The sequence below is a fragment of the Neovison vison genome, chromosome 7 (genome assembly GCF_020171115.1).
Source record: "Neovison vison isolate M4711 chromosome 7, ASM_NN_V1, whole genome shotgun sequence".
Taxonomy (NCBI): domain Eukaryota; kingdom Metazoa; phylum Chordata; class Mammalia; order Carnivora; family Mustelidae; genus Neogale; species Neogale vison.
The window spans coordinates 51,487,404-51,513,869 of NC_058097.1; the positions used below are offsets into that span (position 1 = coordinate 51,487,404).

The window sequence follows — 26,466 nt, forward strand, 5'->3', positions numbered from 1 at the left end:
GGAAAGGCCAGCCCTACGCAGATCTCCTCCCCCAGGCCCAGTCCCCTCACAGGACGCCCCCTCCCCGCTCTTCCTGCCGGGTTTCCTCTTGCCTTTTCCTGTCCCCCACCCAGTGCTGGGAGCTGGGGCAGAGGCAAAGGCTGAACAGGAGCAGCGGGGTCAGGAACCAACAGGGCCAACGGAGCCAGGGCCCCAGGGTGCTGCTGGGACCTGACGCAGGGTAAGTGCCAGGGTCCCAGGAATCCAGACCCAGGAGTCAGTCCTCCTCCACCTCGCATCTCAGCACCCAGGAGTCTAGGCTCCCATCTTTCTCCTCTACTCAGAATGTCTGAGCCCCAGCCCCCCTCTATGACTGAGGAGTCCCAGTCCCCCTCTGTCCCTACCCTGCCACTCAGGGCCTCAGAATTTGGGGTCTTACCCACTCTTCCTTAGGGCCATGCTATCTGGTGAGCGGAAGGAGGGCGGAAGCCCCCGCTTCGGGAAGCTACATCTCCCCGTGGGCCTGTGGATCAATTCCCCCAGGAAGCAGCTGGCCAAGCTGGGACGTCGCTGGCCCAGTGCTGCCTCTGTTAAGTGAGTCCCCCCACCCCCCCGACTCCTTCCCCTGTCCCATCTGCTTCCCATTTGTCCCCGTTTATAACCCAGTCTCTGTGCCAGGTAATGCCAGGGGCCCCAAGGATTGGCTTCCAGTTCTTGTCCTGAACGGCAAGTGAGCTGGCAGGCAGGAGGAGACCGTGGGCCTCAGCGCTCTCAGGCCCAGGGTGGGGAGTCCTGGGGCTGTAGATGGGGTTAGGCTGGATGGACACGGGGATGGGGACACAGGGGTTTGGTTCACCTTCCTTCCTCCCCTCCCTGCTTCTTGGAATTTCCTTCTGGGGGACTTGCCTTTTATTTATGTATTTATCTCTCTCTTTGCTTCTGGCTTCTGCCCAACCTCATCTCTGTTGCTTCACACCCCCCCGCCCCCACCCCAATCTCTCACCCTTCTGTGGGTACCTTGTCTCCCATCTTCTTCGTTCTCTGGGGCTCCGTCCCTCTTTTTCTCTGGGTTTCTGTTGCCCTTTCTCTGCTTCCCTGTTCCCTCTCAATGGGTCTCTGTCCACGCCCCCGCCCCCACCGCCGCCATCCCTTCCTCCCTGGGTCTCTGTCCCCTCTGTCTGGATCTTTGCCCACCTCCCTCCTTCTCTACCATCTACTCCCTTCTCTGCCTGTCTTTCTGGGTCTTTCTCCCGCCTCCACTCCCCGGCGGGCTCCCAGGTCGTCTTCTTCGGACACGGGAAGCCGCAGCAGCGAGCCGCTGCCCCCGCCGCCGCCGCACGTGGAGTTGCGGCGAGTGGGTGCGGTCAAGGCGGCCGGAGGAGCCTCGGGGAGTCGCGCCAAGCGCATCTCCCAACTCTTTCGGGGCTCGGGGACCGGGGCCACGGGGTCCGGCGGCGCGGGAGGCCCCGGGACTCCAGGGGGCGCCCAGCGCTGGGCCAGCGAAAAGAAACTGCCGGAGCTGTCAGCCGGCGTGGCCCCCGAGCCCCCGCTGGCCACGCGCGCCACGGCGCCCCCAGGGGTCCTCAAGATCTTCGGCGCCGGGCTGGCGTCGGGAGCCAACTACAAGAGCGTACTGGCCACCGCGCGCTCCACGGCACGTGAGCTGGTGGCCGAGGCGCTGGAGCGCTACGGGCTGGCGGGCAGCCCCGCCGGCAGCCCGGGCGAGAGCAGCTGCGTGGACGCCTTCGCGCTGTGCGACGCGCTGGGCCGGCCGGCGGCGGGAGGCGTGGGCAGCGGCGACTGGCGGGCGGAGCACCTGCGCGTGCTGGGCGACTCGGAGCGTCCGCTGCTGGTGCAGGAGCTGTGGCGAGCGCGGCCCGGCTGGGCGCGGCGTTTCGAGCTGCGGGGCCGCGAGGAGGCGCGCCGCCTGGAGCAGGAGGCGTTCGGGGCGGCGGACAGCGATGGTGAGCCTGCCAGCCGGATTCTGGGGGCGGGGCTTTGCGGGCTAAGGCGGGGCCTGCGGGAGGTAGGGCGGGGCTGGGGGCGGGGCCGGGGCAGGGCAGGATCCGGGCGGGACTGGAGCGACGAGTCGTAGAGAAGAGGGCTGGGAGTGACCTATAGCACCGGGTCTAGTGGGGAGTGGAGCTGGGGCCAGGCCAGAGGTTTTGGCAGAGCTAGTGGGCGGGGCCTGCAGAACAGAGGTGTTGAGTGGCAGCCTGGCCTCTGGCAGAGCAATAGGTTGAAGGGGTTCATGAGGGACCAGGCCCGTGTAGATTAAGCGTATAAGGGGAAGGGACTTGGGAAGTGAAGAAATGGACTCCTTGATCTGGGCCTAGAGTAGGGCGGAGCCTCAAGGGAGCTGGCCTTGGAGCAGGTGCCCTAGGCTCTGTGGACTGCAGAGTGTGAATGGGAGACGAGGGTGGCTCAAGGGAAATGAAGAGAGAGAGTGTTTGTAGAGGCCGAGGAAGGTCATGCTTGCATGCGGGCCCGGTCACGGAGAAGGCCGGGCCTGGAACAGCAGGTGATGCCTTTGGTGGAACAGGGCGCGCGGAGCCGGGTCTGGCAGGGATGGGGCCTGGCTCAGGGCCACGGGCCGCTCAGGGAGCCTTCTACAGCTTTTCTGTTTCTGAATCTCCCTTTGAGTGATAAAGTGTTGTAGTAGTTATACGCATGAGCTTTGAACTCTGGCTTGAATTCCAATCTATCCTTTGCCAGTTAAACTGAGCGAAACCCTAGGCGAAGGTGAGATGAGATCATGTATAACAGGGCTTTAGTACAAGACTTGGCACATAGTAGTTGCTTAATAAAGAATGGCGATTATAACCATCGCTCTCTCCCCCCAACTCCCAAAAGCATTCGTTGAGCGCCTACCGTTGGCCACACATTATTTAGGGCCGTGGGGGAATGCAGTGAGCACATGACAGGTAAAGGTCCCACCCTGCTATGTTTTACAGCCTGGTGAGAACAATCAGTTCACTCCTTGGGCCCGGTGTGGTGCAGCAGTGCCCCGCACGTAGTAGGTGCCCCCTCTCCCTCAAAAAACAGTTGAAAGAATGAATTTCTGAGCTGAAAACTGCAAAGTGGGTAGGAGTCAGGCAGAAAGTGTGTTCCAGGCACAGGGAACTGCGTATGCAAAAACCTAAATGTGGGAAACCGCCTCATTTCTCTGGTAAATTCTTCGTCTCTTAACAATCGGCCTCTTTCCAGTCTCAGCCTCATCCCTCGGTGTCTCTCGGCAGGCACGGGCGCCCCCTCGTGGCGGCCACAAAAGAACCGCTCCCGGGCGGCGTCCGGCGGGGCGGCGCTAGCCAGTCCGGGCCCGGGATCCGGGTCAGGGCCCCCGGCTGGGACCGGAGGCAAAGAGCGCTCGGAAAACCTGTCCCTGCGGCGCAGCGTGTCGGAGCTCAGCCTGCAGGGGCGGCGGCGGCGGCAGCAGGAGCGCCGGCAGCAGGCACTTAGCATGGCCCCGGGGGCAGCGGACGCCCAGATCGGACCCGCAGACCCTGGCGACTTCGATCAGTTAACCCAGTGCCTCATCCAGGCTCCCAGCAACCGTCCCTACTTCCTGCTGCTCCAGGGCTATCAAGACGCCCAGGTAAGCGCAGTCTAAACCACTGGGAGAGACCTATGCTCTACCCTTCCGTGGCAGGGAGACAAAATTACAACTCCCAGAATTCCTTGGGTTTTGGTAGTCTCAGGTATGCCCCAGTAAGGTTCCAGGGTAGGAGATGTCATTGTCAGAGATGGGGCATGGAGGGCCGGGGGATGGTGGTAGTGGTGGGGGTTGATGGCTGAAAAGATCTGGATGGAAGAATAAGTAGCCCATGGCTCATTTCAGCCAAACTGAGGGAAAGCACTGTCTTTGGTGGGGAGGGGTTGTGAGAGTCTATTGTAAAAAAGGGATCTCCATGTAAGGTTCTGTTTCTTGATGAGGAGTAATGGAAGTGTCTGTCTTGTTTGGGAAGAAGATAATTTGATGGATGAATGGAATCTTGTTCTGAATAAGCCTGCATTTTTTTGGAAAGGAGTGGACTAATCCATTCTTTAAAGGTGCTGGTTTACACTAGAACGATCTGACTATTGTTGATGGGGGTAGGTGATACTCATACTTCTATTTTTTATATTTGGGTGACAATAGAACTTGCTTGAGTGTTAGGAAGCAGAGGGGGAGAAAGGATTAGGAGTTAGAAAATTACTAGTGAGTTACTGGGAAATTATTTCATTAATAGAAACATAATGTATTATTGGAAATACTCACTTTTGTGCAGGTGATGATTGGGAGAGTCATTTTCATGATGTTGTTCAACTTTGGGTAACAGCCAAGTGGTACAAGCCACGTTCAACAGGTGCTTCTGGGAATCAGTGGGAAAGGCCACTGGTGGAACTTAGTGATTAGTCCCATTTTTACTGTCACAGAGAGTGATCAATCGGGTTAGGTGGCCTGGCTTTATAATTGAGTGAATGAGGAAGACTATTTAGAGAAGGGCTCGCTTAGAAGAATTCATTCTTCCTTGTTGGGGCAAGAGGATGGGGCAAGTTCATTATAGGGAGGAGTTTGCATATATTACAACAGCCTATTTCTCCAGGCAAGGTTGGAGAATAGGAAGGTCTATTTTGGGAAGATCGGAAGGATCTGTTCTGGGAGTATAGGAGTGTCTCTTATTGGAAGAGGGGAAAACATTGGAAGCATTCATTCTTTTGAGTGAGGTTCACAAGAAATTCCTTTTTAAGAAAGAGGCTTCATTGGAAGTCTTTCTTCCTTGGGATCAGGAGTAAGAGGTGAATCTCTCATAGAGGGGAATTTATCTGCACTCATGTAGTCATGAGTGGCCATCTTTGGAATTCTCTATCATGGGAATGAGGGTGGTAGACAAGTCCATTGTAGTACTATGTCTCTTTGGAAGTGAGTCCAGCATGGGTTGGGGAAAAATGAGAGTTCATTGTAGAAAGGGGTATCTCCCCAGAGTGCATACTTGTGGGGTGGAGAAAATGGAAGAAACCTTTGTTCGAAGGGGGAATATCTTTAGAGATATCTATCCCTTGTTTTGGAAATATTCAGAGAAGCTGTTATTGGAAGGAGAAACGTCTTTGGTAGTCTCCATCATGGGGTTCCTAAAAGAAAGATTTCCTTGGAAAGTTCCATTCTTTCTTTGTAATAGGACAGTCCATTTTAGTAGCGGGGTGTGGTATTCTTGGAAGCACCTGTTCTTTGAGCTGGATGTTGTGGGACAAGTGTACTGTGGGAACGGATTGCCTTGTAAGGGTCCATTCAGAGGAGGTGAGAAGATGGGAGAGTCTACTGGACAAAGGCTTCCTGGAAAGCATCAACAATTTGAGGGAGGGGAATTCTAGAGCCCCTGTAAAGAAAGGGATTTCCTTATAAGCAGCTGATCTTCAAGATGAGTGTTAGGGGGCAGTCTGTCACAGGAAGTGCCTTTGAGAAGTCCACTCATGCATGCTTGGGTGGAGGTAATTGGTGAGTCCTTGACATCCCAAGAGATCTCCTTGGAAGTGTTCATTCTAAGGAAGGTGGTTGATGGGCGAGTTGAGTGTGACAAAAGGTCCTCCTTGCAAGTGTCCATTTCGCCTGAAGCTGTCCCTCCTGTATCTTCCTTTCCCCTCCAGGACTTCGTGGTATATGTGATGACGCGGGAGCAGCATGTCTTTGGCCGGGGCGGGAACTCCTCGGCCCGCGGGGGGTCCCCGGCCCCATATGTGGACACCTTTCTCAATGCCCCTGACATCCTGCCACGGCACTGCACTGTGCGAGCGGGACCTGAGCCCCCGGCCATGGTGCGCCCATCCCGGGGTGCCCCAGTCACGCACAACGGGTGCCTCCTGCTGCGGGAGGCGGAGCTGCACCCTGGCGATCTGCTGGGGCTGGGCGAGCACTTCCTCTTCATGTACAAGGACCCCCGCACTGGAGGCTCGGGGCCGGCGCGGCCACCCTGGCTGCCCGCCCGCCCTGGGGCCGCCCCGCCGGGTCCCGGCTGGGCCTTCTCTTGCCGCCTATGCGGCCGGGGCCTGCAGGAGCGGGGCGAGGCGCTGGCGGCCTACTTAGACGGCCGCGAGCCGGTGCTGCGCTTCCGGCCGCGCGAGGAAGAGGCGCTCCTGGGCGAGATTGTGCGCGCTGCGGCTGCGGGCGCTGGGGACCTGCCACCGCTCGGGCCCGCCACGCTGCTGGCGCTGTGCGTGCAGCATTCAGCCCGGGAACTGGAGCTGGGCCACCTCCCACGCCTGCTGGGCCGCCTGGCCCGTCTAATCAAGGAGGCTGTCTGGGTGAGTGCCGCCCGCCACCGTCGGCGCCCTAGGTTCTTTCCCCAGCCACGCCTCCTCTCCACCTTCCAGCTGTGTGGGCGGGTTGAAACCACTCCTTCCAGGATGTTCGTGTGTGGGGGGGTGTTTGGGGCTATTACGCAAGGGGGCTCACGGGGATACTGGGAGCTGTGGATTCATCCACGGTGCTAGAAGAGAAGGCAGTGAAATACCACCTTTGCACCTGTGGGATAACGGGAGAAATCATTCTGGGAGATCGGGCGAGATCCCGTTGGATGAGAAGTCGGGAGAGACCATTGTGGGAGTTGAGAACCGCAGCCCCTTGGGCGGGGCTTTGAGTAGTCGCGGTCCAGACCATTCTTGGAGGGGAGGAAGAACAAATTTGTCCGATTTACAGATGGAAGTGCCTGGGAGAAATCATCCAGAATGGGGTTTCCATTCCCACTGAGTTATATGGTTCTATTCAATGGGTTCCAGCCCACTGAGCTAGGGCTCATTAGAAGGTTAAGGAAGCGTCTTGTTTGGGGGGGGGCGGGGGCGGGGTAAGAAGATACTATTTGAGCGGACCTGAGGGCGATAGACCACTCACAATCATAAGGGTTTGTGTTTTAAAAGGTAAGAAGAGGAGAGACCATTCTGATGCTTGAGGGTTAGAGTCCATTTGAGTGGGGAGAGTCTCTGTCAAAAAGGTGCTTCTAGAAACACTAGGGTATTAACTCGTAGGCCTCTCCCCAACCCCCCCCCCCACCCTTGACTCTGATCTTTCTGTTCTACAGGAAAAGATTAAGGAAATTGGAGACCGTCAGCCCGAGAAGTAAGAGAAGTTCTGGGGAGAAGGAATTAAAGGGATGCAGGGGTGGGGGTTTGCAGCGGGGGCTCTTTCACTCCATTCCTGGCTTAGTGCAGGTTTTTGCTCTTCCTCACCGCTCAACTTTTCCAGCCCTGAAATGAGGATTGGTCTCGGTCCCCAATTAGACCTTGGGGTCTAATTTCGGGGTTTGGACAAAGTGGGGATTGGGCAAAGATCACAGGTCCTTTTCTCCTTCCCCAGCCACCCGGAGGGAGTCCCGGAGGTGCCCTTGACTCCCGAGGCTGTGTCCGTAGAGCTGCGGCCGCTCATGCTATGGATGGCCAACACCACGGAGCTGCTGAGCTTTGTGCAGGAGAAGGTGCTGGAGATGGAGAAGGAGGCTGACCAGGAGGGTGAGCTCTGACCCAAGCCCAAGCCTGTCCAAGCCCCCTGTCATTCCTGCTGCTTGGGGACTTGGGCTCCTGCCTGTCAGCCTCCGGTTCTCTCTCTCACCCCCAGGTCTGTCCTCAGACCCACAGCTCTGCAATGACTTGGAATTATGTGATGAGGCCATGGCCCTCCTGGACGAGGTCATCATGTGTACCTTCCAGCAGTCTGTCTACTACCTCACCAAGGTTGGTCTCCTCCCCTGCTTCCTGTCTGACATAATCTCATTTCCGGTTGGAATTATGTCAGATCGCTCCTATGTCACTTCCTGTTTGACCTTATAAGAGTCCCTGCTTCTCTGACATCACTTCCCATTCACCGAAGCATTTTGCTGTTCTGGTACCACTTCCTGTTTGAGCCTACATCACTTCCTGTCTTTCCGGTTCTCTTCCTGTCTCTATAACGATCCCCTCTTGACAGGCTAACTTTATTACCTATGGTTCTATCACCATTTTCACTTTTTTAAGCTCCTGTTTTCTAAGTCCACTGGTAAATTTAATAGATGATCAATCAATGGATAGATGATAGGACTCAAACAGTGCCGGACACTGTCATTTAAATGAAAGGTCCTCTCGAATCTGGCCTCACTTCCGGTGTTTGCTGACTTACTTCCTACAGCTCTGAATTCACTCCCTTTTCCGAGCCACAGAGGTTCTCCCTGGAGTGCTAGTCCTGCAGGACTTTGCCCCAGTCCCCCACCACCTTTGACCTTAAAATGGTGTCTTGGAATTCTAGGATTTCAGACTTCTGGTGGGCCTGAGTCCCTATCTGTAACAGCAAAGGAGATCTTTGGGGAGAGTCCTTCTGTTCCTTTAGCAGCCTTGATTGGTGAAGCCTGTTCCTCCAACGCTTCGCCTCTTGTCCATCCCTGCCAAGTGTAGCTTTATTTTTTCTTTGCCTCTGACCTCATTTCCTGTCCTTAGCCTGATCTCACTTTCCACTGGCTCACTGCCATGCAACCCCCACTTCCTGACTCTTCATTCTTTTTCTTTCCTTCGGGAACTCTGGGCTGTCTCTGTTGAGAATTACAAGTCCTATGAGGTAGGAGAGGTGGTTTTAAAATTCCCAAGAAACTCCGGGAGGTTTTCTTAAGACTTGAGGTGTCCTTTGCCTGATGAATGCTAGATGCCCATCTGGAAAGTAGGGATTTTCTCACAAAGAACCTTTATCGTGTTGCAGGTAGAGTGGACTAGAATTCCCAGAAGCTCTGTCACCCTGAAACTTCCAGGAAGTGCAGTCCAATCACTTGTTTTCATCTCTGTGTGTTCTTAGACTCTGTATTCAACCCTGCCGGCTCTCCTGGATAGTAACCCTTTCACAGCTGGGGCAGAGCTGCCAGGGCCTGGCGCAGACCTGGGGGCCATGCCTCCAGGCTTGAGACCTACCCTGGGCGTGTTCCAGGCGGCCCTGGAACTGACCAGCCAGTGTGAGCTGCACCCGGACCTTGTGTCTCAGACTTTCGGTTATTTGTTCTTCTTCTCCAATGCATCCCTTCTCAACTCGCTGATGGAACGAGGTGAGGGTCAGACTGGGGAAGGGGCAGGGAGGAAAGCATGGGAACCTCTGAGACCCATCAAATCAGACACCACGCCCCAGGATCCAGCCTGTTTAGGGACTCTGGAGAGCAAGCTCCAGATCCCAAGCTGAAGGATAGGAAGGATCTGGGATGTGGGAGGGCCAGGTCCACACACCCATTGCCTTTCATACTCTTCCCCACAGGTCAAGGTCGACCTTTCTATCAATGGTCCCGAGCGGTCCAAATCCGAACGAACTTGGACCTTGTCTTGGACTGGCTGCAGGGGGCTGGGCTGGGTGACATTGCCACTGAATTCTTCCGGAAACTCTCGATAGCTGTGAACCTCCTTTGCGTGCCCCGCACCTCCCTTCTCAAGGTGACTGCTGATCCCTGACCTCTTGATTCCCCACCCCACTCAGCCATCATCTGTTTTCAAGTCACCCTCGGATCTCCCCTTGGACTTTGTGTTATCCCTGGTCCCAGCTCTGACACTGTGGGTGATGCATCGACAGTAGAAGGAAATCAGCCACAAGTGTCCCCAACTGCATCTGAATCCCATGGGACTCACTATTGCTAGTTTCCAAGGCCCCCCACGCTCAGACGTGCTGATTCAGAAAGTCTGCTCTGAGACCAAGGAATGTGATAGTTAAATCATGCATGGAACATAAACGACACACCTGACACTGTCTAGCGCTTCTCACCGAATGTTGACTAAGCCTCATGAAATAGGTTATTAACTGATAATTCATTTCGGACAAGGAAACTGAGAATCAGGTAGAATAAGTGACTTGATTTCATTTATTTATATCTACCAAACTTTTATAGAGCATTCGATAAGCACCAGGCAGTGTCCAAAGCACTTTGCAATCTTGCCTTATTGAATCCTTGGAACCACCCAGTTAGGTAGTCGCTATTCCTGCCCACACCCAATTGACAGATGTAGAAAATGAGGGACAGTGACTTGCCAGAAAGTAATGAGTAGTCAAGCTGGGATTTTTGGACCCAGGCAGTCTGGGTTCCAAGCGTTTGGGTTTTACTCCAGTGATGATTCAGATGTCATCTCAGTTGGGTGTAGAAATTTTCAGATACAAAAAGCAGCTACAGTACAGTAATGAAGGCTTCGGTACATGTCATCAGCTTCAGTAATACAAACTAATGGCCAATTTTGTTCTTCTCCACCCTCCCCACCAACTCCTACATCCTCATCTATGCAGAAGCAGATCACTTTTTTAAAAAAGATTTTATTTATTTGACAGAGAAAGAGAGAGGAAGCAAAAGCACACAGCAGAGGGAGCTGCAGGCAGAGGGAGAGGGAGAAGCAGGTTCCCCTCTGAGCCAGGAGCCCAATGCAGGGCTTGATCCCAGGACCCTGGGATCTTGACTTGAACAGACAACAGACCTGAGCCACCCAGGTGCCCCAAATCACATTTTATTTAAGTGCCCTTTCCCACTGAAAGCGCCCTTTCCCACTGTCACTTTGGCTGACAGCCTGGCCTCACAGTGTCTGGAAGATATCGCACAGACACCACAATCTACCCACCACATCCATGCCCTTTATGGAGGGCCTTCCATTTTAGGGTTTCTCAGCTGCCCAATAATGACCATAGATTTCTCACCTGATCTTCCCACCAGGCTTCATGGAGCAGCCTACGAACTGACCACCCCACACTGACCCCTGCTCAGCTCCACCATCTGCTCAGCCACTACCAGCTGGGTCCTGGCCGTGGGCCACCACCTGCCTGGGACCCTCCCCCTGCAGAGCGAGATGCTGTGGACACAGGTGAGGAGAGACGGGGACAGAGGCACTGGAGCTCTCAGCGTTTTTTGTTTTGTTTTGTTTTGTTTCTTCTTGGTCTCAGGACCCAGGAATCCATAGCGCCAGCCCCTTCCTCCTTCTGACCCAGGATTCTGGACCCTTAGCCCTCTCCTCCATCAAGACTTAAGTGATGGACCCCAACACCCTCCTCCCCCAGGGTATATAAGTTCAACCCCTAGATCCCTTTTCCCCCAGGCTTCAGGGCCCCAGTCTCTTCCCCCGACAACCTTCCCTCTTCACCCAGGAGTTCAGGTTCCAGTCCCCTCCTTTCCGTAAAACTAAGTTCCCAGACCTTCCTTCCTTATGCAGCTAAGAACCCAACACCTCGTCCGTTTCCCGAGCAACGGTGGCCTTTCTCTGTCTGAAACTACAACTCCCATGATCCTTGAGGACTCCCGAGAGTCCTGATGGCGTGGATCCAGCTCTAGGAATTGCTGGGGTTTCGAAGTTTTTCCTTCCTTCGGGCGTGACACAGCCTCTCCCCAACACTTCTGCCCCACGCCCATTTTCAGAGTTTGACTCCGTCTTCTTTGGTCTCTTAGGGGACATCTTCGAAAGCTTCTCTTCCCATCCTCCCCTCATCCTGCCCTTGGGCAGCTCGCGCCTGCGCCTCACGGGTCCTGTGACGGACGACGCCCTACACCGTGAACTGCGCAGGCTCCGCCGCCTCCTCTGGGATCTTGAGCAGCAGGAACTGCCGGCCAATCACCGCCACGGACCTCCCGTGGCCACGCCTCCTTGAAAGCCAATAACAGACGAGCGCGCGAACCTTGAAAAATTCTTCAGCTGCTACTCCCCGGAGCCCGTCTGACCTCAGAGCTCTCTGGGAGTTGTAGTTCTTTCCCCGCGTGGGATGCCGGGAGTTTGAGTTTTCGGGTAGTAGAGGTTGGGACAATGGGAAGATGGGCTTGGGATGTGAGCGCAAGGAGCAATAAAGGTATCTGTGGTATTGGCAACGCCTCACTTGTAAGACTCGGGAACGCTGGTGGTGATGATTTTCTGCGGATTAGAGCACCAGGGTCCTCGACTAGAGTGTTGGGTTCTTGCCGAGTCCGAGGAGGTATTTATAGCCTCGGCCTCAGCTTGCCCTGCTGTGTGAAATCCAAACCCGGAGACCTGGGGCCTCCCACGCATTTCAGGACAGAGCTCTAAGCTTGGTCTGCCAGATACCAGGCCCTTAGTCCTGCCGGAGGGAGCCAGACTTCTCTCCCTCCGACCCCAAAGACTATAGTCCAGCCCTCTTCTCCCTCAGACCCAGGAGTCCGGGTCCCCAGCCCCCATCTGGACATTTCTGCCTGTCGGGCACACTGCTGAATCCCAACATCTCTCGTCCTTGTGCTGGCATCCCTCCTTCCTCACATCCGGAAGTCCGGGCCCCCACCCAACTCCTCCTTCAAACCCGGGAGTCCAGGTCCCCAGCCCCCGTCTTCCTCGGATCCAGGAGTTCGGGGCTCCAGTTTGAATTTTCCACTCCCCTAAATCCTACTCCTGCTGCTGCGTCAGGGAAAAAATAAGCGACAGGTGGCACCTGCCCGCAGGCTTGGGTCGCGACCACCTGCTCCCGCTGCTCAACCGGCGCCCCTCTCCAGGCACCTGCGTCTGTCAGTCCGCCCGCCGCTGCCCCGCCCGACCCCGCAGCCTCAGGACGCAGAGGAGGAGCGACCCAGGGAACCCCGACGTTCGCCCCGCCCCAGTCCCTCCCAACCCGTGCTCCCGCCCCTTTTCAGGGTCCCAGGCGGGTCTCCAGTCTCCCCCACCCCGCCCCGCCCCATTCCACAGGCTCCTGGCACGCCCTAGAAAGGGGTGTCCTAGGCGGTCCCAGGCTGGTGGGGCGGACCCTGCGGCCTGCAGCCTAGATCGGGGGACTCAACCCGCTCCAGAGCACTGCTGCGCGGAGCTCACCTGGTGAGAAGCCCCTGGGATGGGGGCGGGGGGATCCCACCTTAACTCTTCTGTCACCTCTCTGGTCCCAGTCCCTTCCTCACAGACCATGGTGGCTGACACCCACCCACGCAGGTGGCAAAGACCCTTCCCATTCCCCAGGAACTACCAGGTCCCTTTCCCCTCTTGATCAAGGGTGTTGGATTCTAGTACCTTCAGAATATTGAGCTGTCCCTTCACCCCGTGGGTGAAGGGTCTCCCTTCATAGATCCCACCCAGTGTTTCCTCCCCCAGGCTCCAGGAATTGGGGCCCTCAACCAGGATTCCAGGCTCCCAGACCCTCCTCCCCCAAGTTCTGACTCAAGGCCTCTCCTATCCTTAAGCCCCCAAGGCCCTTTCCCTGCTGCCTTCACATGGAGGGACAGCCTCCTGACCTCCACTCTGACCCTCCTCCCATGGGGACCCTGTCCTCCCCTCAGTCCAGGTGCCCATCACAGATTTGGCAATGACTCTCGCGACTTCCTCTCAGCGCTCCCAAATCATTCGTTCCAAGTTCAGATCTGGTGAGAGCCTTCTCTCTATGCATACAGGGAAGGGGTCTTCTGGATCCTGGGACTGAAATACTCCTGGGTAATGTGTGTGGTAGGAGAGGCGGGAGGGGGGCCGTGGGACCAACAAGGCGGGTGTTTTCTGGGCAAAAGGTCATTTGTGTATAAAGGAGGCCCAAGCAAAGAGGCTGAATTTTGGGGGCTCAAGGAGGGTGCAAATGGCCAACGCCATGTTCCTGTAAACAGTGAGGAGTGAGTGGCTAGGGGCGGGTTTGCAGATCAGGTATTGTAAAGGAGCAGGGGCTTAAATTGAATGCATGCAAAGAGGAGGAGTGCACAGAGTGGGGAGTGGGCAGTGTGGCAGTGTGGGAGTGTTGCTGAGGGGACAGTGCACTGTAGCAAACCTTGAGCATGCAAAGGTTGTATTTTAGGTCCCAATGCAGACCGGAAGCGTGCAAGGGAGTGTGGCACTGGATGTCAGTTCCTCAGTAGGCCAAGGGCATACAAGCATGCAAATGAATATGCTGAGTGGGTACAAAGACACCAGTCCCCAAAGTACAAGGAGTGTGCCAGAGAGTGCACGTGCAATGTGCCCAGAGAGACCCCTGCTCCAGAACCTGAAGCCAAATCCTGAATGTGCAAAGAGGTGTCAGTAAGGCTGGGTGGGTGCCAAGGCAGAGTGAGCCAAGGAGGAAGTATATCAAAGGGTGCAAGTGCCCCAAAGTGGCTCAGGTACCAGACCAGAGCCTAGGGAGATGCGTGTGCAGAGGGAGTGAGTGTGGGGAGGCCCCAGGGCTACACAGAAGGAAGCAGGCTTGTGCAAACAGGAGCGCATGTACGAGAAGAGGTGAGGTGCCCACAGGCCGGGCTGCCAAGATGGCGATCATGCCTTGGGTGGGGGTGGGCACGTGCTCACGAAGGGGGCAGGTGGAGCTGGGGGCAGGGCTGGCTCCTGGTTCCAGAACAGCTCTGGCAGGGAGCAGGGAGCAGGCAGGAGGCCCGGGAGAGGGAACAAGCTGCCGGCCCACCCGCCTGCATGGGGTGTGTAAGGGGGCTGGCATGTAGGTCCTGCCAACTGCAGCTCACACGGCCTGCCAGCCCAGGCTCCTGGACACTCCCTTCCCGCCTTTCTCCTCCTGCCCCCCTCCTCCCTCCATAGTCCTCCAGCTTCGGATCCACAGACGGTATCAGGACCCAAGTAAGTCTGGGCCCTGAAAGGGAGGGGATGGATGGATGGTGGCCCACCACCGGTGTGGGGGGGGGACACGCCCCGGAGTGCAGCTGCCAGATGTCAGGCACTGATTCCCGAGCCCCAGCCCCTATACCAGGGATACCCCTAAGTCTGATTCTGTTCCTTCCTGAGGACCCCAGAGTACAGGTTCCTGGCTCCCCCACCCCCCTCATAGCTTTGCTTCCTTCTCTATGACTTTTCCCACTCTGACGATATGCGTGAGTCCAGATCCCGTTTCTTTGGAGAGGACAGGCATCCCAGACTCCACACTTGGCACGCACTCGAATCTCAGGATGTGGCTTTCGGCTTCTCTCTCTCCTCAAGAACCAGGAGTGCTGGCCCCACAGCTGCTGAGCAAAAACCCCAAAATCTGTTGATCCTCAGCCACCGCACCCCTTAGTGACTGAGGACATGATTCCTGCCTTTCTGGAGAATATAAAATTCTGGAACCTCTGCCCTGAGATCCAGGAGTCTGGGCACCCACCTCCTAATGCTGGGTTTCCCTCCCACACTGGGGGTGGGGAGTTGGCAGGGTGAGGGGAGGATGGGGGGTGGCTGAGGCCTCCAGTGCCCTCCTTTCCACACAGTGTTCTCCCTCCCTGCCCGGCTTCCTGTCTACAGGTCTTTCCGGGTCCTTCACTGCCTCTCCGGTCTTGGATCCAGATCCCTGGGTCTCAGCCACAGACCCCGCTCTGGCTCCCGGAGCTCCAGCCCCAGTCTCGCCCAAGGGCCCCACCCCTTTCCTCTTCAACCCTGGGGACCTGCTTCTTGAATCAGAATACCGCCCTTGGAGGTCCCTGAAGGTGAGTCTCCAGTGAGTGAGGAGAAGTACCCCGGAGAGTCTAGCTAGCATTGGTCATCCTTGCCGTTGCCCTTTTGGCTCCTTTCTGATGGATGCCACCTTTCTGATGCCAAGCTGATGCCATGCTTTGCATGACTCTCTGAGGCAGGACAGTGGGGCCAGAGCTGAAGCATATGACATCACACCCACTTTTTCAGGAGTCCCCCAAGATCTCCCAACATTGGAGAGAGCCCAAGCCAAAGGGGAACTTGACCTACCACCAGTACATGCCCCCAGGGCGGAGACAGGGGTCCAGGGTAAACCCCCAGGCCAAAGGGTTGGCCCTGGGTCCCCTAGGACCACCTCTATGGGAAGGGACAAAGTCACAGCAGCCACCTCCCAGGTATGATCCCTGGTTTTGTTCTCTGGGGAAAAATTCAGGCTCCCCATCCTCCTCCCTCAAACCCAGAGTCCAAGAGCAGGGGAGTCCAGTCCCCAAACCCTTTCTCCCCCACGATTCGAGAGTCCAAGTTCCCAGTCCCTCTTCCTTCAGTTCCCAGGGAGTCCTGGCTTCAAACCCAAGAGATTGCCCACGCACAGGAATTAGCCTCTCTCTCTCTTTTTTTTTTTTTTTGTTTTAAAGATTTTATTTATTTATTTGACAGAGAGAGAGATCACAAGTAGGCAGAGTCAGGCAGAGAGAGAGGGGGAAGCAGGCTCCCCGCTCAGCAGGGATGCTGAGGCAGATGTGGGGCTCAATCCCAGGACCCCGATCCCAGGACCCTGAGACCACGACCTGAGCCGAAGGCAGTGGCTTAATCCACTGAGCCACCCAGGCGCCCCAGGAATTAGCCTCTCTTTCCTCCTCACAAGCCCCTGCCTTTGAGGACCCTGGAATGCCCCGTCTCTCTCCACCCCCTTTAACCTCTGATTCCCTCCTTAGGACTACCGCCAGGACGAAGCCCACTGCCCTCACTCCCTCCCCACCTGGAGTCCCCAGCCCCTTGCCCCCTCCACACAAGTTGGAACTTCAGACCCTTAAGCTGGAGGAGCTGACGGTGAGTGTGGGGAGTAACTTCCCAGGCTGGCCCTCTCCCTCGGTGGGTACCCACAGGTCTAACCCCGCAGCCTCTGCCCCATCGGAGACCCAGGAGCCTGGATGCCCAGTCCCTGCTTTCCAAATGTCCAGCCCCAGCTCCCGCCTGCGCCCCGGAACCCTCCCAGCAAGGCCTCTTCCCGCTCCCCCACCCCAGGTCTCAGAGCTCCGGCAGCAGCTGCGCCTTCGGGGCCTCCCTGTGTCGGGGACTAAGTCGATTCTCCTGGAGCGCATGCGCAGCGGCGCCCTGCCCCGCGAGCGGTCGAAGCCGCGGCGCGACGACCGTCCAGCGTGTGCTCCCTGGCCGCGCCTCAGGCCCAAGGCTCTGGGAGCCGTCCGGAGGCAGGGCTCGGTGAGGGCGGGGCTACGCGCGTATGGACCAGTGAGGAGAAGACAAAGCGGGATTGGGCGGGAAGTCGATAGAAGGATAGCCAATGAGGTGCGCGGGGCATGGCTAAGACTCCCAAATGGGCGGATCATAAGGGAAGAGAACCCAATGAAAGATTACGGGGCGATGCCGGAGGGGGGCGGTCGACCAGCGAGCGCAGGGCCCGGAGACCAGGGGGTGGAGCCACAGCTGCGAATGGGTGGGATTGCTCCCGGTGGGCGTGGTATATGGGAACGCTTCTTTGCGGTTCTAGCTTAAGCCCAGCGCCAACTCTCACGCTCCGCCTCCTGCACGTGCCCCGGAAACTCCTGCCACCGCTGCGGGTCCGACTCCCGCTCCGGCTCCGGCCTCGACTCCGGCCTCGGCTCCGGCTCCGGCTCCGCTTCGGGCTGCGGCTGCGGCTCCGGCTGCGGCTCCAGCACCGACTCCTCCCGCGGCACTGCCCACAGCGGCCCTGACGCTGGAGGAGGAGCTGCAGGAAGCCATCCGCCGGGCGCAGGTGAGCGGGAGCGGGCCAGGGTCTCGGTCAGGATGGGGCGGGATCCCCGGCTCACGCCGCTTCTGCCCATCCGCAGTTGCTTCCGAACCGGGGCATTGATGACATCCTGGAGGATCAGGTGGAGCCTGAGGGTAAGAGTCGAACTCCTAGATTTGGCGGAGGAGGAGGCTGAGGTTCTGGAGACCTAGTCCACGGGAGGAAGGAGTTAGGGTCTGGAGTCCTGGGTTCTAGGGAGGAGTGGGCTGGGGACTTGGATTTCTGGAAACAAGTGGGGTCCGTATCTCTACCTTCCTAAACTCACACTCCATCCCTTCTCCTGCAGACCCGCTGCCCCCCATCCCCTTGGACTTCCCTGGCTCCTTCGACGTGCTGTCCTCCTCCCCGGATTCCGAAGGCCTCTCATCTGTCTTCTCTTCCTCGCTCCCGTCCCCCACAAACTCTCCGTCCCCCTCTCCCAGGGGCCCCACAGACTCCTTGGACTGGCTGGAGGCTCTAAGTGGGGGTCCTCTGCTAGGCTGTGGCCCCCCACCCCCCAGCATCTTCTCTGCTGACTTATCTGACTCCAGTGGAACTCGGCTGTGGGACCTGCTGGCGGATCCATGGTGATGGGTGCTGTGGTTTCCAGGGATGGAGAACTGGTGGGGATGGGAAGGTCACTGAGACAGACTCTCAAAGGAGGGGGTCGGACAACTGGCAGAGCCCCTCCCACCACAGACACAGAATCAGAGACACCTCTTATCCTCATTTGGCGTCCCCCAACCGCTGCTGACATGCTAACCGCCTGACTTTCCCCTGCCTGACCTCCATGTGATCCCCTCCATGGTTGTGTGGTTGGGGGCCGGGATGTGTCATTTGCTGCTGGCCAGAGCAAACAAGCTGCCTGCTGCTTCCTTCGGAGACCTCCCGGATGTTTTTGTTCCCGACTTATCCCCTTCCCTAGTGCTGCCAACTAGATGGGAGTCTGGAAGGTGGTCTGTATTTTTTGGGTGCAGGAGAGAAGGCTCACTCACAATTTCATGGGTTGACCAGTTCAGCAAGGTGATTCCCCAGCATCATATAACTAGGGCTGCAGTCGCGTAGGGTCCAAGAGGGCTGGACCATTCAAGGTGGCTCAGACTTGTCTTGCGCCTTGGCAGGAATAGCTAGTAGGCTGGAGCCAGCTGGGCTGTGGTCTCTCCGACAGGGTAGCTGGGTTCCCTACACAGTACCTCAGGGTCCTCCAAAGCAAGCATTACTCAAGGGGGGAGCAGAAGCTGCCAGTATCACAAAGACCGAGCTTGGGACTGGTCCAGTGTCATGTTCACTACACTCCATTGGCTGATGCAAGTTGGGCTGGCGGGATATGCGAGGGGGGGCTACACAGATGTAAGTATCTTGGAGGCATGGTCATTGGGGACCATATTTGGAGACTCCACTACACCCCTCTGGTCAGTTTGAGGCTGTGGGTCATGAGGAGAGGGTGGGGCGTAGACTGCTGGGCACCTTGAACCCCAGGGCATTCCTGGGAGGAAGGACACAGAGGAAGCCCTTAGCAGCAAAATCTTGTAAAGTGTAGGTTTTATTATTATTCAGGTGTGGGGAAGCCAATGGATCGGAATGACCGCCATGGAAAAGATCCTTGGTTGGGGCACCTGGGTGACTCAGTCGGTTTGGTGGAAGACTCTAGATCTCAGCTCAGGTCTTGATCTCAGGGTCGTGAATTCAAGCTCTGCATTGGGCTCCATGCTGGATGTGGAGCCTACTTAAAAAAAAAAAAAAGGATAGTTTGTTATTTTCACAGATCCCCAAAGAAGGGGGTGTGGAAGCCATGCATGGCCACATGGGGAGGTCCCACTGTTGGTCAGGAGGCAAGAGGGGGAGAGGGGAGCCTGGAGCAAGAGCCTTTGTTGTGGTTTCCCTGCAAAGGAACAGAGGAGAGAGGGTAAGCTGGCTTAAGATTGTCTAGTGTGCATGATTTCAGCTGGCTCTGGGGTGTAGGGACCATCCCTAGTTGTCTGGAACGTGGTCGTGGGGTGATGAAGCAGAGTAATCATGGTCCAGAGTACAGGAGCTCATAAAGGAAGAGGTTGGGGGGGGTCTGGGCTCTGGATTGGTTGATTTGCATATGCAAATCACGCTCCTGGGAGAGTCCTTTATTATCCGTGGAATAGGCTAGCTCTGGGAAGGGCCATCCCTCCAGATGTCAAAACACCAGAAATATGGGAAATGAAAAGCCATAATGAATGCAAGAGAGCACACAGAGGATTGGGGGCTGGGTGCCCAGAGTCAGGAAGAGGGATCTAGATCTGAGGGCAACTGTGCCCTCAGAGTTGGAAAAACAGAGCCTCAGTCTCTGCTCTGGTGAACCTTGAACATTTGCACAGAGAAAATTCCAGCGCTGGGTGACAGGTATTTTCACGGCAGTGGGGCCATGACTCCTAGAAAGTACCAGAAGCCGTGGGGAACCGGGAGGGTGGTCAGAGGAACGGCCTGGGGAACCTTGTGAGGCCAGGGCTGCTGGAACAAAAGGGAGGTGGCGTGGCTGCTGTGGCTGCCTCAGAATTTGGGGCTGGAGGCAGGAGGCAGCTGGGGCTTGCGGGCACCTTCCTATCAGGCTGAAAATTGTTGGTAAAGGGATGCCATCAGCGCAGGAAAGATCAGGAAGGGGTGTGGTGGGGCTTCTGTCTGTCTCTGTCTTGGCCCGACTCTGAGCTTGTGACTCTCTGTCCCCCTGTCTCCTATGTCCAGGGGAGGGGGGCAGCTCCAGAGGGAGTCAGGGCAAGGGGTGAAGGCTAAGGAATTTTCCGGTAGGAGATTTGAAAGATGTGCACCGGCTTGGGTACTGGGTACATGTTTGAAGCCAGCACTGGAGAGGACCTGGGCTCTATACTCCCCACCACCTGTCACCCAAACCTTCTCCACACATTCCGGTTGCTCCTTCTGGTGCCCCAGGGAGAGGACTGCACTGCACCCCAGGGCTGGACCAAAGGGGGACACAGGAAGATGGGGAGCACCGCATTGCCATCCCATGAGCTCAGTCGGCACATAAAAAAGACCAAGAATATATTTGAAAAATGACCAAAATTATCAATTTCCTTTCTTTTCTTTTCTTTTTTTTAAGATTATATTTATTTACTTGAGAGAGAGAGAGCTTGGAAGGAGAGGGAGAAACAGGCTCCCTACCGAGCAGGGAGGCCAACACGAGGTTCTATCCCAGAACTGCAGGATCACTACCCCAGCCAAAAGCAGCCGCTTAACCCACTGAGCCACCCAGGATCCCCTATCCATTTGTCTTACAGACATAATCTCCGGAAGGACACATTGAGGAGACTGGAGAATATACTCATTTTTCTGTTTTTCCTCCTCCCCTGCCCCTTCCCATTTCTCCTTCCACCCCTGTCTCTCCCTCCCTCCTTGGTCTATGTTACCATGCACCCCCCTCTGTTGCTGCTCCCCATCATTGATTTCCACTCCATTATTTTCCCTCTCTGCACCTCCAGGGTGTCGCCCCACCAGCATCCAACTCCACCAGACACCCCAAGACAATCCCCCATCCACCATCATCGAGTGCAGTCCCATTACAGAGTGTGAATTTCCCCGGGGGAAACACCCCCAGGGATGGATGACACAGGGGCTGGTGCCATGGCAACCAAGTCTCCTCTCCCGGTGGAGATCGAGCTGGGTGGACGCATCTCCATCACTCTCCATGGCCTAGGGTGACCCATTAAACCTCCCTGGGCCTTAGTTGTCTCATCTTGATAATGGGGACAAGAGCAATAGTACCTTCTCCACGTGGTCGGCTGGGGATTGAATGAGTTCATGTGTGCAAAGCGCTTAGAACTGCACCTGGCGTGGGACACCCTCATGAGGTGTCAGCCTTTGTCACCGCCCCCCTGGGGTGGATTGACTTCCATTCCTCTATCACATGGCTGCCCCCATGGGGGCCATGCACGAGGCTTGATGTCATCCCCTTTTTCATCCCCAGTCTCTTGGGCTGTTACCTCTTCTGAACCTTAAGTCTTGTTTATCCCTTGGGGTAGGTGATAGGGGACTTCCAGACCCCAGGCAGCCTAGTGGTGAGGACCCCAGAGCCAGGGTAGGGACGGAGCAGGTGGCTGAACTGGGGGGGAAAATAGGCAAATGGGAGTCTCGAGCCTGCACTTCCTGGGGGGACAGGCCTCTCTCCTCCCCTTGGGATCTGGAAACCAAATTCGGGGCCAACCCTGCGTTCAGACTTTGAGCCCAGCCCCTGCCTGGTGGGGGACCCCAGAAAAGCCCATTCTCCTCTGTGCCCTCATAGAAGACCTCACTCCTATGTATTTTCCGAAGAGATATGATAACATGCCTACACAAAGATATATGGGCCAATGTTCATGAGAGTATAGCCCCAAACTGGAAATAACCCGAATATCCATCAAATGGAGGAACAGATCAACAGCCCGTGAAAAGGCAGTGAATGACTGAAACCTGCAAGAACATGAATGAATCTCAGATATGTGATGTTAGACATGCCTGGGTATCTAGACACATCAGGCTCCCCACTCAGTGGGGAGTCTCCTTCTCCCTCTCCCTCTCCTACTCCCCCTGCTTGTGCTCTCTCTTGCTTTGCTCTAATAAATAAAATCTTTAAAAAAAAATTAAAAAGGACACAGTCCTATTGGATTAGGGCCACCCCTAATGATCTTGACTACATTTTCAAAAACCCTATTTCCGAATAAGTTGCATTGACAGGTCCTGGGGCTCAGGCCTTCAACATAATCCCTTCTGGGAGGCAAAATTCAGTTCCTAACAGGGGCCGCTCTAAGCAGACAAACCAGCCTCGGGTTCTTTCTTTGTTTTTTCCACCCCCCCCTTATAAAGCTTTTATTTATTCATTTGGCAGTGAGATCACAAATAGGCAGAGAGGCAGGCAGAGAGAGGGGAAAGCAGGCTACCCACTGAGCAGAGAGCCCGATGCGAGGCTCGATCCCAGGACCCTGAGATCATGACGGGAGCCAAAGGCAGAGGCTTAACCCACTGAGCCACCCAGGTGCCTCTAGCCTCAGGGTCTTTAGGAAATATTACTGCCTTCTCCCAGCTCAGGGCCCTGCTGGCTTATAGTATATAACAATGTATATTTAAGATCATCTGAAGCATATGGACCAGATTAGCTTTACTCTGCAATTGATTATAAAAAAATCTGGTGGGGGGTGGGAGGTTGGGGGAACCAGGTGGTGGGTATTAGAGAGGGCATGGATTGCATGGAGCACTGGGTGTGGTACAAAAAACAATGAATACTGTTATGCTGAAAATAAAAGTAAATTTTAAAAAATCTGGAGAATGGGATGGTATGATGTCCTAGAGGGTGCAAGATATGGGAGACAGATGATACTGCTATGTTCCCGGGACCCCAGATAAAATTCTGGACTAGATTATGAATCAGGTGTCTTGAGAGCCTGCAGTTAAGAGCCAGGAATCGGTGTGGGCTGTCTAGGAAGATGTCCATATTATTCTGCTCAGGTAATGATCTCATGATCATGATCTTAAGTTGTACCATAGTTACTGTTTCTTGGGAGGTTGTGTATTGGTTAAGAAACTAGGTGCCTGGCTGGCTCAGCTAGTAGAGCGTGCGAGTCTTGATCTGGTGGTCATGAGTTCGAGCCCTACACTGGGTATAGAGACTACTTTATTTAAAAAAAAATATTTATTTATTTGACAGAACAATCAAGGTGAGTGGTAGGCAGAGGGAGAGGGAGAAGTAGGCTCCCCATTGAGCAGGGAGTCCAGTGTGGGGATCCTGGGATCATGACCTAGGCCAAAGGCAGACAGTTAACCCACTGAGCTACTAGAGGTCTCTTAAAAAAATAAAATAAAATGAAGGGGTGCCTGGGTGGCTCAGTCATTAAGCATCTGCCTTTGGCTCAGGTCATGGTCCTAGGGTCCTGGGATCGAGCCCTGTGTCAGGCTCCCTGCTCACCGGGAAGCCTGTGTCTCCCTCTCCGACTCCCTCTGCTTGTGTTCCCTCTCTCTGTCAAATAAATAAACAAAAATCTTTAAAAAAAAAAAAAAAAAAAAGGAAATCCCCCTGAGGGGGAGTCATTAAAAAGAAAGAAACCTTTGCCCACCTCAGGGTCATGAAGATTTTCCTCCCATGTTTTATTCTAAAAGCTTTATGCTGGGGCACCTGAGTGGCTCAGTGGGTTAAGCCTCTGCCTTCAGCTCAGGTCATGATCTCAGGGTCCTGGGATCAAGCCCCGCATCAGGTTTTCTGCTCAGCAGGGAGCCTGCTTCCCCCCCACCCCTCTGCCTGCTTGTGATCTCTTTCTGTCTGTCAAATAGGTAAATAAAATAAAAGTCTTATGCTTTTTTACCTTTCACATTTTGGTCTGTGATCCATCTTGAATTAGTGTTTATGAATCGTGGGAGGAAGGGGTCAAGTTCACCTTTTCTGTGTGGATGTTAGATCGCTTCCATTTATTGACGAGGTCTTTCATCTTTCGCCTAAACTGCATTGATGCCTTTGTCATAAATCAAGGACCATGGATGTGTGTGGTCTATTTCTGGACTCTGCTGGACTCCATCTGTCTATTTTTTTTTTAAGATTTTATTTATTTACTTGACAGAGAGACAGAGATCACAAGTAGGCAGAGAGGCAGGCAGGGAGAGAGGGGAAGCAGGCTCCCTGCTAAGCAGAAAACCCGATGCGGGGCTCAATCCCAGGACCCTGAGATCATGACCTGGGCCGAAGGCAGAGGCTTAACCCACTAAGCCACCCAGGTGCCCCCCCCTTTTAAAAAAAAAGATTTTATTTATTTATTTATTTTTTAAAGGATTTTTTATTTATTTGACAGAGAGAGATCACAAGTAGGTAGAGAGGGAGAGAGAGAAGGAGGAGGAAGCAGGCTCCCTGCCTAGCAGAGAGCCCAATGCAGAACTCGATCCCAGGACCCTGCGATCATGACCTGAGCTGAGGGCAGAGGCTTAACCCACTGAGCCACCCAGGCAGCCCTTTATTTATTTATTTGACAGATCACAAGTAGTCAGAGAGGCAGGCAGAGAGAGAGAAGGAAGCAAGTTCCCTGCTGAGCAGAGAGCCCAATGTGGGGCTGAATCCCAGGACCCTGGGATCATGACCTGGGCCGAAGGCAGAGGCTTTAACCCACAGAGCCACCCAGGAGCCCCGATCTGTCTATCTTTTATGTCAGTACAATTTTGTCAAGGTAACTTTAGCTTTATGGTGAATTTCGAAATCTGGTCATCTCATGGGTCTCTTCGCCACACTTCCACCATGACCTCACTGGTCCACCATCATTGCTTGCTGGTAGTGAAAATCAAACCCATTCTTCAAGGCATATCTTCAATATAGTCTTCATATCCTAGCTTTCTTGGCATTGTGATACAGAATCACACACACACACACACACACACACACACACTTTTTTTTTTTTTTTTAAGTAGGCTTGAACTCATGACCCCAAGATCAAGAGTTGCATGCTCTACCAACTGAGCCAGCCAGGCACCCCTTGGTATGTTCTGAAAGACACTTTTGTAGGTGTCCAGGCAAAGGTGGTGGTGACCTGGATAGGGTGGTGATGGTAGAGGATGGAAAGGTCCAGTTCAGGGTAGATTTTGAAGGGAAAGCCGGCAGAACTTGCCGGTGGATGGAATGTGAGAGCAAGAATCTAGAGTGAGTTAAGTTTTTAGTTGAAGTGAATGGATAGTGCCATGTACTGAGATGGGGATTGGCGGGGGAAGATCTGGGTGGTTAGAGTTAATGTGGAGATGGGGTCATGACTGTCTTTGGAAATGACTGCCAATCATGTTGTTTTAACTGAGGACCATGCAATGCGTCCCCCAATACATTTAAAATGTACATTAAAAGAGAGAATGCCAAATGTATAGACAAAATAATTAAGGATTTATTTATTTTTAAAATAGCAAACCCTGGTCCAGCAACCATCACCCCATTCCAGCTGTATAAAATCACATGGGGGGGTCACCTGACTGGCTCAGTGGGTACACCATTGACCCTTGTTTTCGGGGTCATGAGTTCATGAGTTCAGGTTGGGCATGGAGTCTACTTAAAGAAATAAAATAAAAAAATAAATAGAAAATCTAAATTCGGACCAGAAATTTGAATGAGTTAAATAGAGTTACTGAGGCAGAGACCTATAAGCACAATGGGTACTGTGGCACCATTCTGTGGGTACTAAGCCAAAAGGAAAGGGCTCCAAGAGAACCAGGTGGAGAGACTGTGGGGCCTGCAAGATGTGAGGTGGCTGTCAGAGCGCAAATATTCTGTGGTACGAGGATGGGTCGTTCTTGACATTGGGTGTGACCGCTTGACTTGCTTCAGTCACTGAAACACAAGTGGCAAACTTTTTTTCTCCCATATGCTCAATTTCGGAGCATCTTCCCAATCCTTATGTTCTTTCTTACATTTTTATTTAGTTTTTTAAAATTAATTGATTATTTATTTGAGAGAGAGTGCGAGCACTGAGGAAGAAGGGGAAGCAGAGTCCCTGCCAAGCAGAGAACCCAATGTGGGGTTTGATCCCGGGACCCTGAGATCATGACCTGAACAGAAGGCAGAAGCTTAACCAGCTGAGCCACCCAGGCCCTGCCCCCCCCAACCCCAGTCCTAATATTCTTTAATTACCTTCCTTTCAGACCAACTGCGTGACCTTTCCCCACGGCCTCAGATCATTGGCCCATGGTGAATGCTTGACTCAAACAGCATTCTGATTGAGGCATCAAGATCTTTCAAGATTGTCAGACTGGCAGAGAGACACTAGCAGTATCTGCTGAGCCCTTGAAAGGAGACCTCCTTGGCCCACCACCACTTTTTGCTAGGATTGTTACAGTAGCCTTCTCCCTGGTCTTCACCCCTCTCACCCCTACAGCCCTTCCTCCACACAGCAAATCAGATTGTGTTACTCCCCTGATAAGCGCCCTCTGATGGCTTCCCCTTGGTCTTAGAATAAAACTCAAAGTCCTTTCCATGGTCCACAAGGCCTTTCATGGTCGACCCTGATAACTTCTCTCCCACCTGTCTCCATGTGTTCCAGCCACACTGGCCTGGTTCTGCTCTCATGTATAACCAGATTCCCCCTGCCACAGGGCCTTTGCGCGTGGGATCTCAAGTCAGGTGGGGACATTCAAGTTTTGCCTAGATCATGCCCAAGTCACAAAAGTGTCCGCAGATAAAGAGAATCATCGGTTTAGTTTATCTCTGGCTATAGCACAAATGACTCCAGAAC

At 54.6% G+C, this 26,466-nt stretch overlaps 2 protein-coding genes across 4 annotated transcripts; both read left to right on the forward strand.

Annotated features, from left to right (window-relative positions):
* Nucleotides 1–92: 92 nt before the first annotated feature.
* On the forward strand, nucleotides 93–11,787 carry RASIP1 (Ras interacting protein 1). 2 transcript variants are annotated; one of them, XM_044256940.1, is made up of 12 exons: nucleotides 93–220; nucleotides 433–573; nucleotides 1,258–1,943; nucleotides 3,219–3,574; nucleotides 5,605–6,258; nucleotides 7,032–7,069; nucleotides 7,307–7,458; nucleotides 7,565–7,680; nucleotides 8,765–9,008; nucleotides 9,212–9,384; nucleotides 10,641–10,788; nucleotides 11,367–11,787. In XM_044256940.1, the coding sequence occupies exons 2-12, from the start codon at nucleotides 437–439 to the stop codon at nucleotides 11,564–11,566; spliced, it is 2,904 nt and encodes a 967-aa protein (XP_044112875.1). In that variant the 5' UTR covers nucleotides 93–220; nucleotides 433–436; the 3' UTR covers nucleotides 11,567–11,787. The 2 variants fall into 2 exon arrangements, with proteins under 2 accessions (XP_044112875.1, XP_044112876.1); XM_044256941.1 differs by having other exon boundaries at nucleotides 7,577–7,680.
* Nucleotides 11,788–12,671: 884 nt separating this feature from the next.
* On the forward strand, nucleotides 12,672–18,942 carry MAMSTR (MEF2 activating motif and SAP domain containing transcriptional regulator). 2 transcript variants are annotated; one of them, XM_044256954.1, is made up of 10 exons: nucleotides 12,672–12,729; nucleotides 13,185–13,268; nucleotides 14,413–14,451; nucleotides 15,106–15,287; nucleotides 15,484–15,668; nucleotides 16,221–16,323; nucleotides 16,519–16,713; nucleotides 17,003–17,248; nucleotides 17,325–17,379; nucleotides 17,571–18,942. In XM_044256954.1, the coding sequence occupies exons 2-10, from the start codon at nucleotides 13,211–13,213 to the stop codon at nucleotides 17,852–17,854; spliced, it is 1,347 nt and encodes a 448-aa protein (XP_044112889.1). In that variant the 5' UTR covers nucleotides 12,672–12,729; nucleotides 13,185–13,210; the 3' UTR covers nucleotides 17,855–18,942. The 2 variants fall into 2 exon arrangements, with proteins under 2 accessions (XP_044112889.1, XP_044112888.1); XM_044256953.1 differs by lacking the exons at nucleotides 12,672–12,729; nucleotides 13,185–13,268 and adding an exon at nucleotides 13,603–13,781 and having other exon boundaries at nucleotides 16,209–16,323.
* Nucleotides 18,943–26,466: the final 7,524 nt, after the last annotated feature.

Bases quoted from the DNA above. Each gene is read 5' to 3' on its own strand.
- RASIP1 (XM_044256940.1), top strand. From the start codon at position 437: ATGCTATCTGGTGAGCGGAAGGAGGGCGGAAGCCCCCGCTTCGGGAAG. The intron at 7,070-7,306 runs GTAAGAGAAGTT...CTCCTTCCCCAG, and splicing joins GGAGACCGTCAGCCCGAGAA to CCACCCGGAGGGAGTCCCGG. The intron at 7,681-8,764 runs GTTGGTCTCCTC...GTGTGTTCTTAG, and splicing joins CTGTCTACTACCTCACCAAG to ACTCTGTATTCAACCCTGCC.
- MAMSTR (XM_044256953.1), top strand. From the start codon at position 13,691: ATGCAGACCGGAAGCGTGCAAGGGAGTGTGGCACTGGATGTCAGTTCC. The intron at 14,452-15,105 runs GTAAGTCTGGGC...TCCTGTCTACAG, and splicing joins CAGACGGTATCAGGACCCAA to GTCTTTCCGGGTCCTTCACT. The intron at 15,669-16,208 runs GTATGATCCCTG...TTCCCTCCTTAG, and splicing joins TCACAGCAGCCACCTCCCAG to GACTACCGCCAGGACGAAGC.